Below are 13,892 nucleotides of genomic sequence, written 5' to 3'. Positions count from 1 at the left end.
GCTTGGATGGAAAAAGATGACACACTGGCGACCCCTAATCGGGACAAGCCGAAAGGAAAAGAATGTTTTTGGTAGTTGTCATGAGCAAGGCCGGACCACCTCTGACATCTGTCACCGCCCACAGCTGTTTTCTATGTGGACTCTAATTAGACCATGTACTTAAATTTTGAGTTTTTTCACTTACGTTGCCAGGTTGTTTCCCTGCGTCAGTGTGTTGCGTTCACTGCCAGTTGAATTCTGCACCACTGAGGTTAAGTATAGTGTTGAGCTACCTTCATCGCGGTGATTCTGTGCCCTTTTGGTCAATCCCGTCCTGTTAAGATTGTTAGTTTGCCCCGTCGTCATCGGACCTTGCTGAATGTCTTTTTGGATCCTGCCTAGCCTAGCGTTTCTGTGCCTCTGCCTTGTTTTGGACTGCTTTTTTGGTATCGACCCGCTTCCACGTCCAACATCATGTCCTCGTGTCGGAGTCCTGCATTTGGGTCCGCCCCACACCGTTTGTTCGTGACAGTCCTGAGAATGGTGAATAATGAGTTTGTAGTTTGTGTTCATTGTGTCAGCACACACTTTGAATTATTTTTATGAATGTTGATTAAATGGTGATCCGTTTGTAAGGGTAGAGATGTCATGTTAAAAATATTCACCCACCGATGGTGAGGATACAGGCAGAACAATCTTTTGAGTGAAGCCGGCATTGCTCGTGAGATAGCTTCAGGTCGCTTTTTTTCAAAGTTAATCCCGCAGCCGTCTCAAACCGTGACCTGCCTCGCGTGGGCCTGCTGTCTCCGTTTTCAGTGACAGCCCCCTCCCAACACCCGAGAAATGAGGCACGCCTGCGTAAAGCGTTCAAAAGGTACGCCGAGAATCGTGGAGCAGATAAATTTTTTTTTTTCCCTCGCCTCTTGATTGTCATCTGCCATGATGTCATCTCCGGTGGGCCGGGGGAAAGTTACCTCCCCGGGAGAAGTTGGTCGGCAGCTGTCGGAAAGCGGCTATCTCCGCACATTGCCAGATCTGATAACGACAGCCCTTATTGGCCTGGTCCAACAAGGGGAACGAAACGACCACCGAGCAGCTATTGCCAGATTGTCGATTGCCTCTGGGGAGTTGCTTCAGCTGGTTTGCAGCAGTATTTTAATATCAGAACCAACAGTGTCGGATGGGTAACCTCCAAAATATAATCTATTTGAATATAGTCACTGAATTATGAGTTACAGTTCTTAGGTCTCAGTCATGGATGGGTTCCTGACACTGATCACCTTTTAGAATAAATTAAGGTTTCATTTTTATAGCCATATGAATGAAGTCATGTCACTTTCAACCCCCCGTTATGCTTTGGAATTGCCTTCAAGTAATTGATTTTGCCCGTTGATGTCATGAGCAAGGCTTGGCCGCAGCCAAGAGGGGCGTGGCCAGGCACTGTCACCGGTCGGGCATGTTTCACATTCGGACTGTAATTAGGCAGGCATTTAAATTGGAGTATTTGTCACTGGCGTTTGCCAGTTCGTTGCTTTGCGTTAGTGAGTTGCATTCACTGCCTGTGGGACTCTCCGCTTCTACTCGCAAGTTAGAGTAACTCTAGCCGCATCGATTCTGTGCCCTATTGTTTGATCCTGTCCCGTTGAGTTGCTCGCCCAATAATCATCGGACCTTGCTGCATGTCTTTTGGATCCCGCCTAGCCTACCGTTTCTGTGGCTCTGCCTTGTCGGACTCCTACACCTTGCATGACCCAGTTTCCGGATTAAACCACATTGAACATTATGCCTCTGCCTCGGAGTCCTGCATTTGGGTCCGCCCCCGCACCGGAGTTTTGTGACAGTTAAGCATCTATCCAACTTCCAACCCGCTTATCCTTACAAGGGTAACGGGAGTGCTGCAGCCTATCCAAGGTAACGTTGGGCGAAAGGTAGACTACACCCTGAACTGGTCGCCAGTCTGTCGAAGGGGATCTAGGGAACATCTGGTCCTCTAAAACTAAAAATCAAGAAATAACACACCTTGCCACTCCTATCCCAGAATATAGGCCAATTGTGCAAAAAAACAGGACATCAATGTCGAGATCAATAAGGTGCCACTGGGCTTCACTTTGGAAACTACATAAACATTAATTGTGGGGGATGACAACTGACCCCCGCTGTGTATAGTGAAAATGTACAAACAGTAAAATACAAAAAAATTGATAAGATTAATGTACGGTGGCTCAGCTGGTAAAGCCTTGGCCTCACAGTTCTGAGGTCCCGGGTTGAAACCCGGACCCGCCTGTGTGGAGTTTACGTCTTCTCCCCGTGCCTGCGTGGGCTTTCTTCGGGCACTCCGGTTTCCTCCCACATCCCAAAAACATGCAACATTAATTAATTTATGAATGTCCAATTAATGTTGCACTCTAAGTGCGGCTGTTTGTCTCCATGTTCCCTACGATTGGCTGGCAACCAGTTCAGGGTGTGCCTTGCCTCCTGCCCGTCGGCAGCTGGGATAGGCTCCGGCTCTCTCCGGGACCCTCGTGAGGATAAGCGGCAAAGAAAATGGGTGGATGGAGAACACAGCTGTACACTTTTTTGATTTAAGCATACAGGAGAATATATTCTATTATAGACTTTTTTTTTTTCATATTTTTGGACATGCATGTACACTGAGACCAATGGCGGAAGAAGTCCTTTAATGGCGAGGAAAAAAAGGAGAAACGACACTTTAAACGGGGTCCAAAACCAAAAAAAAAAAACAGTTTGGAAGGAAACGGGTGGCAGACCACAATGGGGGCGAATCGCAAAAGGGCAGGATGGTGATGGCGCAAGAAGAGAGTGAGAAAGTTATCAACCATGCAGAGTAGTAAGAACATTTCATCTTGTTGTACTTGCTCGGTTGGCGCTTGGATAACACGCGGCCCACTTCAGATGGTGGCTAAGCCTTTGCTGGATATAATGTACGTATGTATGTTTGTGTGTGTTGTTGTTGTTGTGAGGCGGGGCGTGGGGCCATTATCGTATGTGCACGAGCAGGTTGATGCACTTCTTAAAGCTGTCCAGGACCGTGCGACATTGCATACTTTTGCATTATTCGTCTGTTTGTGTTTCCATTTTACATTTGAAGGTCACGATCAGCCTTCCTGGAACACGTCAATCCCTCTCGAGTTATTTTAGCGTCCCCCGCGGTTGTGTTTCAGCTGTCAACGTTTGGAGTTGTACAGCTCCAGCAGTATCGTATTTATGTACAGTCCCTCCCGGATGGCAGCCAGGGGCATCCAAGTTCCGGTTCTTCCCTCTCACATGGTGTACGCCACCCAGTAGATGACATTGACCACGGCGAAGGTGAAAGGGAAGACGGCCCTGGCGTAGATGTCGATGGTGTCGGCGTCGATGGGCTTGCAGACGCACTTGGAGCAGCACTTCTTTTCTTCCTCGCTATCTTTCATCTGTCCGGACCTCCTCCTGGACTCGGACTCTTCGGAGACGGCCTCCCCCGGGATCTCGCTGCTGGAGCGCTGCGCTCGGCTGTGGCGATTGGAAATGACCACGCCTTGGTTCATACCGGTGACCGACAGGGAGAACAGAACCATGGCCTGCTTGCCGTTCTTCACGATGGACTGCAAAGGACACACACAGACGCTTGTGAACAATCTCTGAGGACAAAGACAAAAATGCACCCTAAAGTTGCACATAACTTTATTGGGAAAAAATTATTGTATATCTTAATATTAACTGTGGTTAACTTTTTTTTTAACAGTTGTGAATGGAGGTGAAAACAGTTAATGAAAAAAAATGAGAATTTTTTAAAAAATGTTGTTTTTTTGGGGGGGGGGGGGATTACAGCTGACTTAATTTTTAGTACCACCTACAAAAATACTCAAATTTCAAGGTACCACATGACAAACATTAAAATAGCGCAGAATGGTTGAATGTAGAGAAAAAAAAATGAGACCGATCTTTTAATCTAATAAGTGTGTTCAATTTTATTGTATCCACTATATCATTTTACAGTTTGAACATAAATATTGCACTTGAATATAGTGTGAGTTTAAAAAAAAAATCATGATTTCATTCAAATGTGCTGCATATAAAAATGTTACTTTAACAAATGTTTTCAAACAGTTGTGAAAGATAGCGTGCAAATATTACGTGCAATGTCAATTTAAAAGTTAAATACAACAAAATTATAGTTTGCCAGCAATTCTTTTGGATATTACTAAAGGGGTCCTGCGTACTCCTTTGAGAAACATTTTGTTTTGGGGGGATCTTTGAGAATGTTGGTGCTTATTGATCATTTATCAAACCAATTGTAAGGACTTTATGCAGAGAAAGGGCGAGAATGTGTTCCATTTATTTTGGAGCTGATCTGGAGAAATATCTGTGAAAGTATAAAATTAGATAATGATCCAATTTGTGACTGTTTGAATGTTGGTTTAAGATGTTGCCCATATTTCAAAAATGAAATGAACATTTCCTAAGGCATTTGGCAACCTTCATTTCAACCTTCAATATCAGGTTGCGTAATCATGTGAGTTCTCCCAGCCAATCAGAATAAGAACATAATGAAAGATAAGGGCAATATATACACACACAAGTCTCAATCTTTGTTCCCCGAATCTTATTACAAGGAGTCCTCGGGTTAAGACAGTCTTGACCTAAGACGTTTTGACTTTACAACGCCCGTCCCTCATCCTCCATTTTATCTGTCTAATGCTTGACCGTGTTTGTGCGCCGGGAGTATCTTTGCATTTTTTGCCCTCCTTTTTAGACATTATGCCCCCAAAGAAGAAAGCTGTGTCTTTTAGCAAGGATTCTGCAGCCAAAAGAAAATCCATTATCATGGAAATGAAGCACAAGATCATAAAAAGATTGGAGGAAGGAGAGACACCAACACCACCGAGGCTTCAGTCGGTCGACCATGGTGACAGCGATCAAAGACGAAGCCCGTATTTTAGAGCACGTGAAGGGTTCTGGTCCTATGTCGGATACAATGATCACAAAACAAGGTTCTTTGATACTTGTCGAGATGGAGAGGATTGAGGACCAGGTTCCTTGGCAATAGCTAAACACAGCCTCCCCTTCTTCTTCTCCATCCACCTCTCAGCAGTCATGCTAAGTACATCATCTTGTTTCTTTCAATGTATTTGTTATTGATGTAAATTCATATTTTAATGGTGGAAATTGACTTAAGTCGAAATTCTAGTTAAGTCGCTACTCTCGGAACGGATCTCAACCGTAGACCGAGAACTCCCTGTATTGTGCTATATTGATAAGATATAAATTAAATGGGATCTTATAAGATTGTACATCTGTACTGAAGGTCAGAATTATAGCTCAGTGAGAGAAAGATATTTATATTTTAGAGGTTATATTCCTCCCTAAAAGGAATTCCCAGTCCCATGACGGGACATTATGGAAGATCGATCTCTGCGATTGAAAGGACAACTCATTGGACACAACGCTGCTCACTGGGTTGCTCACCTCAGAACCGAGCTTGTTGGCCTTCACCTTGGCTTTCTCTTTAAGTCTGTAGTCAGCATTGTAATGAGCGAAGGCGTACTCGATGAGTGCGGCGAACACGAACACGTAGCAGATCCAGAAGTAGACGTCCAGCGCCTTGATGGCTGATGCGCGAGGCAGGGAGGAGCGGGCGCTCACCATCAACGTGGTCATGGTCAGAACCGTCGTGATACCTTTTGGGACATAACATGATTATGGTAGAAACGGTTTAGATATGTGACCTGTGTCAAATTTTGAACTTGTTTTCCAGAACTAAAGGGTACTGGAGTAAATTATAACTGATGTGTATCAAATATTGAACCAATCTTTTTTTTTTGTTTGTTTTCTTGACTCGTCCAATACCAACCTAAGGATACACGAGCAGGGACCGCCGATTGGCTGATCCAAAAGGACACCCATGACATGGCGACCAGTAATATGGAAGGCATATATGACTGGATGATGTACACGCCTCGGTTACGTCTTAGCTGGAAGCGAAGGCTCAGTCTTGGAAATCTTCCCGCTGTGAAGAAAAGGACAACCAGTTGTTAATTGCATTTTTTGAAGAGCGTAATTATCAGTTTGAAAATGTCTTATGAGTTGAAATTCAGCTGTTCTTCAGATGTGCTGATGCTGGGAAATTTTTAGCACGGTCGTTTGTGTGTGGCGTCCAAGCTTTAAATGGTAAGATATTAAGATGTGCTGCGAACTTCAGTTTTCGTGTTCTATACTGTCCTGTGGTTCCGTTCCTAATCCTTCTCTGTGGCATGTTTTTTCTGCGCACAGAATAAACAATAAATAGCACTCCAAACAAAGGAATAACTCGCTCGATGTGACTCAGAGCACAACGAAATGCATTAAAACACTCCAGAAAGTCACCCTTGACTGAGGTGGAAACTCACCAGATTTGAAATTCATCATCTCCGTGACAAAGCGATAGTCTGTGATGGTGAACTGTGACAGCTCCAGTTTGTCCAAGCCGTGGATGTGCCGCTGGCTTTCCGACCAGTGGTACACGATATCCTCTGAGGAGTAACCATCTAAAACAGATACACCCGGTAAAAAAAAAAAATTGAGCAGTTCTGGCCAGTTCCAAAGGGTATATTTTCATTCATTTTCATTTAACACTCTTGAGGTTGACCAAGCTGGTAATTGGCATTCTTTAACATTTAGGGCTACCATATTTCACATTCCTTAATTTTGCTTTTGGCAAAGAGAAAGTCAACCAAAGGTGATGTTTATTTGTATATCTTCTTCTACTTTCGGCTTGTCCCGTTAGGGGTCAGCACAGCGTGTCATATTTTTCCATCTGAGCCTATCTCCTGCATCTTCCTCTCTAACACCAACTGCCCTCATGTCTTCACTCACGACATCCATCAACCTTCTTTTTGGTCTCCTCTCGCTCTTTTGCTTGACAGCTCCATCCTTACCACCCTTCTACCGATGTACTCACTCTCTCGACTCTGGACATGTCCACACCATCGAAGTCTGCTCTCTCGAACCTTGTCTCCAAAACATCCAACTTTGGCTGTCCTTCTAATGAGCTAATTTCTAATCCTACCCAACCTGCTCACTCCGAACGAGAACCTCAACATCTTCATTTTTGTTTTCTTCAGTGCCACCATCTCTAATCCTTGCATCATGCCCAACCTCACCACTGTTTTCTCAACTTTGCCCTTCATCCTAGCGGAGACTCTTCTGTCACATAGAACACCGGACACCTTCCTCCAGCTGTTCCACCCCGCTTGGACCCGTTTCTTCACTTCCTTACCACACTCACCATTGCTCTGGATGGTTGACCCCAAGTATTTTGAAGTCTTCCACCCACGCTCTCTCTTCTCCCTGGAGCTTCACACTTCCCCCTCTACCCCTCTCTTTCACGCACATGTATTCCGTTTTACTGCAGCTAATCTTCATTCCTCTCTTCTTTCCCGTGCATGCCTCCATCTTTCCAATTGTTCCTCCACCTGTTCCCAACTTTCACTCCAGATCACAATATAATCTGTGAAAATCATGGTCCAAGGGGATTCTAGTCTAACCTCATCAGCCTACCCATTACCACAGCAAACAGGAAGGGGCTCAGAGCTGATCCCTGATGCAGTCCCACCTCCACCTTAAATTCCTCTGTCACACCTCACCATTGTTCTGCTGCCATCATACATGTCCTGTACTATTTTAACATACTTCTCTGCCACACCAGACTTACGCATGCAGTACCACAGTTCCTCTCTTGGTACTCTGTCATGGACTTTCTCTAGATCCACATAGACACAATGTAGCTCCTTCTGACCTTGTCTGTACTTTTCCACTAGCATCCTCAAGGCAAATAATGCATCTGTGGTACTCTTTCTAGGCATGAAACCATACTGTTCCTCCCAGATAGTTCTGTCCTGAGTCTATCCTCCACTACTCTTTCCCAGAACTTCATTGTGTGGCTCATCAACTTTATTCCTCTGTTGTTCCCACAGATTTGAACATCGCCTTTGTACTTGGTGTTTATTTATATAAAAACCAACATTAGGTATATTTTAGTGGGGGGGCTTCACCCCCCACTACTAACTAAGCATTTTTCTTATTCTGAATTTTATTTGCCTGAGGTGACTGACCAAATCCACTCATGCAGAACCGCCATGAAATAAATGCACGCAATAGTTTAACCTTTTAACATGTGTAAAGGAAACTAGCAAGGCAAAATGACATTTAAAAAAATGGTCAATTTGCAGCTTACAACTTTCCAGGTCAAGCATGCACTCCTGTTCGTCCATGGGGTACTTTGTCAGGTCCATGTCACATGCCACCGTTGAGGTAATTCTGTGGAGGGTAACGCATCAATTAATCAACATTCTCAACATCTTTGTAGTATTTTTCAAGAAATGTTCAATGTTGACACCGAATGAAAGACGACGCTGCCACGGCGATACATTTGTATTTTTTTTTCAAAAAGCAAAAAGTGTTAAAACAGTGTTTGATTTTCCCATCTTCTCAAATGCCGCGCATCTTTCGTGACAGTAAAGTAGTTCCGCTCTGCAGTGCAACTGCTGGCTGCAGAAGCTGCCACCGCTTCAAGATGAATGAGTTAAATCTTCAGAGGTTACCATAGAAACTGTGTTTATTCCCTTCTCGTGGCATGAATAATGACGCGCAGTAAGTAGATGTCGGTGCACATACTCCAGCGCAAACATTTGAAATAATGCCGACATTATCGGCGCCTCAACTCGTCTGTCCGTACCGGCTGCTGTATAGAATGACGCCGTTGGGCTGCAGGCGGATCAGTTTGTTCTCCACGGTCACGTCGTGAAACCAAGCCGATTTGGCGTTGACGATGAAGGTGTCGGGCAGCCAAAGCTTGTCTACGAAGCGGCTGTCCAATCCCAGCGTCTTGTTGGTGTGGTTGTAGGACAGGCGGTCATCGTGCCAGCTCTGCCTCAGGAACACGGTCATGGTGTACTCCTGCCAACAGTCGCACACAAACATGGGAGGGTGAGTCATGGACGCACCAACGGACCATAAGGAAGAGTTCTTGGAGACATTTATGCAGCTTAAACATTTATTTCATTATGATCATTGAATTAAAAACATCACACTGAACCCTAAAAGACAATAGACTGTTTTCGACCATGTGACTACATCCGGGGCACCTGGCCACGTTCGTTGGGTTCACGCTACTGACGCGCCATTCACTCTATGGCTTTTGCATACAGACCGAAGTTACACAAGTATTCATACGACTGTTAAAAGTGACGCATGACGGCTAAAAATGTCATGGTCCAGCCACGCTGATTGGTAGGCGCACACCTGCGCCTCATGCTGGCTGATTGGCCCCAGTGTAGACAGGACCATGGGGACGACTGGTTCGGCGCCAGATCGTTGCAACTCATGCCCCGTTCCTGCACTCCTGTATCTCTGATCGTGAACCCGTGTGTACCGACCTCCGCCTGTTCTCCGACCAACCCCGTAAGCCTGACTCCCTTGACACTTCTGCCTTCCCTGATCGATCTCCCGTGTACCAACTCCTGCCTGCCCGTGGACCTGCTCTCTACACCGCTGCTGCACCTGACTGCATGCCCGATCCCCAACCGTGGAACAATAAACGTTTTTCCCGAATTACCTCTGCGTCTCCCGACTCCTGCATTTGGGTCCTACCTCTGTATCGATGGGTCGTGACAAAAAAGACTTTCAAAAGTTATTAAGACTCATTAGATGTTGTTTCAAGAAACCGTTACGACAAGAAGTGCGCTTTGACGACAATATTGACCCACAGGCCTTGGAGAAACACAAATGGACCACACAAATGTGGGCGTCGGTAACCGATCCAGACATCATCCACAATCTCCTCTTCTCGACAAGCGCTCATACCGTGGACAAACTAAAGAATTCCAGAGGTCTGGAGGCCTACAACTAATTCATCAATGGGCGGCTTCGTCATGCGGCGGTTTCCATTGGAAGCAACCTGTGCCTCCACACTGCTAAGGTTAGCGTACCACACAATGAAACTTAAATATGTACAGTCAGGATTGTGTTAAATTATGTTGATTACACCAGCGAAAGAGGTGTAGATTATTATTTTCATTTTTGTTTCCGAGAGGGCAAGGTTCGACCGGGACGAGTCCCGAGTGGATCCCGAACCTTTTTCTCCACTTCCACGGCTACATTTTTAACTCAACTCACGAAACAGCTAGCGGTGCGGCACTCGTTTTTTGTAAACTTATTATAAGGAAACAGAAAATACATATTTTGGAGACATGCACTGCATTCACACACGAGTGTTGCACTTGGCCGCTAGATCGGCTCTGCTGATACGAGACAGCCACAGTTGTCGCCGTTTGGTTGCTAACCGCTCCGTTTTCTCGCAGTGGTTCTTGATCGCAGCTGGCGTTCGAAAGAAAGACGACGTTTGAGCAACCGATAACATAGCAGTGCACCCCCATTCATACGCCTTTCCGAAATGATTCCTGCTTAGTTACGTGTGTTTACGTGAATTCACCAAACCAAGATGGCGCCCGCGTTCGAAATCAGAAGGTGTGTGACGTCAGTCGAAAACTGTCTATAAAGGCTCCTGTTTTGATTGGTTTTGAAACCCTACTCCTGTTGTTTGTCAAAATGACCTCAACAATGTTGAAGTGTGTTGGATGACTCCAACATGTCATTTGTTTATTTTTGAGGAAAAAAAGAGGAAAAGCGCTCCCCTCCGCCCTTCATGGAGCCTGGGGGAACCTTCTAAGGGGGCGTCGGACACGGCGCCATTCAAACCAGCACCGCCACTGCCTCTGACTTAAATGCAATCACAGTGATCATTTTTCATGCACACAATAAAATAAAATCCCAGGATGAATGCAGCTTTTCAAACAGATGTCTTTTTTTTTTTTTTTTTTTACCACACAGCGTATTAAATGATGAACCTACAATGTGGAAATCTGTCAAATGTATTCACGCTATCGGCTTCCAAGCCCTCAAGAGGGATAAATGGGGATTATGAAAATTGAAAATCTGCGGTCTTTGCTGAATCTTGATTTTTTTTTTTTTTTTTTTTTTTGCAGGGAACGGCTCAACTTTACCATGTTGGCTTCGGAGATGTGATCGATGCTGGCCACTTCAATCGCCATCGCCACGTTCACGGGGGGGCCTGCAGGGGGCACAAGTGAGAATAGAAAAAGCAAACACATAAACACCCGCGCTACGACATCACACGTGTATTTCCCTGTCACATCTCCAACACTCCTATGGCGCGCACAGAGATTAGGCATCATCCAGTGGAACCACGCTAAGTGTCACTTCACACCACGCGCCGTCATAAACACCGCTGAGCTTCCGTGGGCTCACACGGGGGGGCGAGCTTCTGCTGGCGTCCGTGCAAACACGCACATGCATACAATATACAAACATATGCGCACGCACTCTGCAGTTTGGCATACGATGAGCACGGAGCACGCCCGCGAGCCTCGAGGCCCCGAACTAGGGGGGGGGGAGCTCAGCGATGCATAACACAGACGCCGTTTAGGCTGAACATTATGGAATTGTACATAGCCGTTCCCCACCCGTTCATCACTTTCCTTCTGGCAGTTGTCGATGGCACGTCAAACGCCACTGGCCAGACCCTGCATGTACGCCTTGAGGCAATTTACACTGTACATGTCAAGGTCATCAGAGGAGAGCATAGTGTTGTGAGGCATTCACTGGACTCGAGCTGATACAGGATCCGGCACGTGCACACATAATCCCGGGGTGGTGATCAAGCACTTGCCCATTCCTCCCGAACCCAGAAAGGGCACTTGCCTCATCCTGGGCAAAAGGAACGGTGCCTTAGCACCACTTTGTGTCTCTGTGTGCCGTGCCCGCTTTACACGTACATGCCATCATAACAACATATCCTCGTTTCATCTTTTTGCATTCTGTTATTGCAGGGGTGTCCAAACTAAGACCCGTGGTCCGCTTTCCTTTTTTAGTGGCCCGTGGCGTATACACAAAATAACATTTAACATGCCCTGCATCCACGGTGGATCAGTTGGTAAAAGCGTAGGCCGCGTTCAATCCCGGCCCCGCCTGTGTGGCCTTTGCATGATCTCCCCGTGCCTGCGTGGCTTTTGCCCGGGCACTCCAATTTCCTCCCACATCCCAAAAACATGCAACATTAATTGGAGACTGTAAATTGCCCCTAGGTGTAATTGTGAGTCTGTCTCCATGTGCCCTGCGATTGGCTGGCAACCAGTTCAGGGTGTACCTCCTGCCCATTGACAGCTGTGATAGGCTCCAGCATTCCCCGCAACCCTCGTGAGGCTAAGCGGCAAAGAAAATGGATTGATGCCCTGCATCATTGGATCCTGCAGGTTTTTTTTAAATGGTGGGAGGGCAGTGTGGAAAGTTTGAGAGTCATAAAAGTGGACGAGTTGCAACACTCAGAATCCCAATTCATGATTACTTCAACGATAACTACTACTACACGGATTTTTTTAAAATACAGCTTTTTTTAAGATATCAGACAAATTGCATAGTTACCAAGTCATTTTTTTTTTCAGAAAACATTTTTTAAAACCGCAACAAATTCAACCGGCGAGAAAAGTCCATTTACCAAGATTCAACCTTTCTGAATTAAAACGGACACATACATAAAGAAAAGCAATTTTTAGCAAGCACATTATGTTTTACTTTTAGTTTAACAATATGCAAAGATGTAAATAAATATTTAAAGGTACCATTTCTTTACTGCGAATACAAATAAGTGAAAATTTGTTTAAACTCCACTTTCGGCTTGTTTTCAATGAAATGTGTAGAAATTGTTGTTTTATTAATCAACGTCGACTTCAACACACTCCAGGATTGGATCTATTTTAGTGTGTTCCAGAGTTGTGCGCTAGGCCAAAGTTGTTCTTGTTTTTAATAGCTGCAATTCTTCTTCTTTTCCTTTCGCCTTGTCCCGTTAGGGGTCGCCACAGCGTGTCATCTTAGCCTATCTCCTGCATCTTCCTCTCTAACCCCAACTGCCCTCATGTCTTCCCTCACCACATCCATAAACCTTCTCTCTGGTCTTCCTCTCGCTCTTTTGCCTGGGAGCTCCATCCTCGTCATCCTTCTACCAATGTACTCACCCTCTCGCCTCTGAACATGTCCAAACCATCGAAGTCTGCTCTCTCGAATCTTGTCTCCAAAACATCCAGCTTTGGCCGTCCCTCGAATGAGCTCATTTCTAATCCTATCCAACCTGCCCACTCCGAGCGAGAACCTCAACATCTTCATTTCTGCCACCTCCAGTTCAGCTTCCTGTTGTTTCTTCAGTGCCACCTCTCGTCTCTAATCCGTACATCATGGCCGGCCTCACCGCTGTTTTGTAAACTTTGCCCTTCATCCTAGCAGACACTCTTCTGTCACATAACACACCAGACACCTTTCGCCAGCTGTTCCAACCTGCTTGGACCCGTTTCTTCACTTCCTGACCACACTCTCCATTGCTCTGTATTGTTGACCCCAAGTATTTGAAGTCGTCTACCCTCGCCATCTCTTCTCCCTGGAGCTTCACTCTTCCCCCCACTTTTCTCATTCACGCACATATATTCTGTTTTACTTCGGCTAATCTTCATTCCTCTCCTTTCCAGTGCATGTCTCCATCTTTCCAATTGTTCCTCTGCGTGCTCCCTGCTTTCACTGCATATGACAATATCATCTGCGAACATCATGGTCCAAGGGGATTCCAGTCTAACCTCATCTGTCAGCCTATCCATTACCACTGCAAACAGGAAGGGGCTCAGAGCTGATCCCTGATGCAGTCCCACCTCCACCTTAAATTCCTCTGTCACACCTCACCATTGTTCTGCTGCCATCATACATGTCCTGTACTATTTTAACATACTTCTCTGCCACACCAGACTTACGCATGCAGTACCACAGTTCCTCTCTTGGTACTCTGTCATAGGCTTTCTCTAGATCCACAAAGACGC

At 45.6% G+C, this 13,892-nt stretch overlaps 1 protein-coding gene and 1 long non-coding RNA gene across 3 annotated transcripts in view; one reads left to right on the top strand and one right to left on the bottom strand.

The window, feature by feature from the left end:
* Window positions 1-3,296, top strand: part of LOC133513854 (uncharacterized) — a 25,476-nt gene extending 22,180 nt beyond the window's left edge. For both annotated transcript variants that reach the window (XR_009798638.1, XR_009798640.1), the window contains exon 3: window positions 3,162-3,296. This is a non-coding gene — a long non-coding RNA (uncharacterized LOC133513854). The remainder of the gene's footprint in view (window positions 1-3,161) is intronic.
* gabrd (gamma-aminobutyric acid type A receptor subunit delta) overlaps window positions 3,261-13,892 on the bottom strand; it is a 27,261-nt gene continuing 16,629 nt past the window's right edge. Inside the window, exons 3-9 of the mRNA XM_061844956.1 lie at window positions 11,019-11,086; window positions 8,693-8,913; window positions 8,192-8,274; window positions 6,366-6,503; window positions 5,831-5,986; window positions 5,446-5,657; window positions 3,261-3,581 (exon numbers count right to left, since the gene is read on the bottom strand). Of these exons, the coding sequence (XP_061700940.1) occupies window positions 3,261-3,581; window positions 5,446-5,657; window positions 5,831-5,986; window positions 6,366-6,503; window positions 8,192-8,274; window positions 8,693-8,913; window positions 11,019-11,086 (1,199 nt within the window). The remainder of the gene's footprint in view (window positions 3,582-5,445; window positions 5,658-5,830; window positions 5,987-6,365; window positions 6,504-8,191; window positions 8,275-8,692; window positions 8,914-11,018; window positions 11,087-13,892) is intronic.

The sequence above is a fragment of the Syngnathoides biaculeatus genome, chromosome 2, assembly GCF_019802595.1.
Source record: "Syngnathoides biaculeatus isolate LvHL_M chromosome 2, ASM1980259v1, whole genome shotgun sequence".
In the NCBI taxonomy this organism is placed as follows: Eukaryota; Metazoa; Chordata; class Actinopteri; order Syngnathiformes; family Syngnathidae; genus Syngnathoides; species Syngnathoides biaculeatus.
Note: the sequence above shows the minus strand (reverse complement) of the source record. Positions and strands in the feature narration are given on the sequence as shown.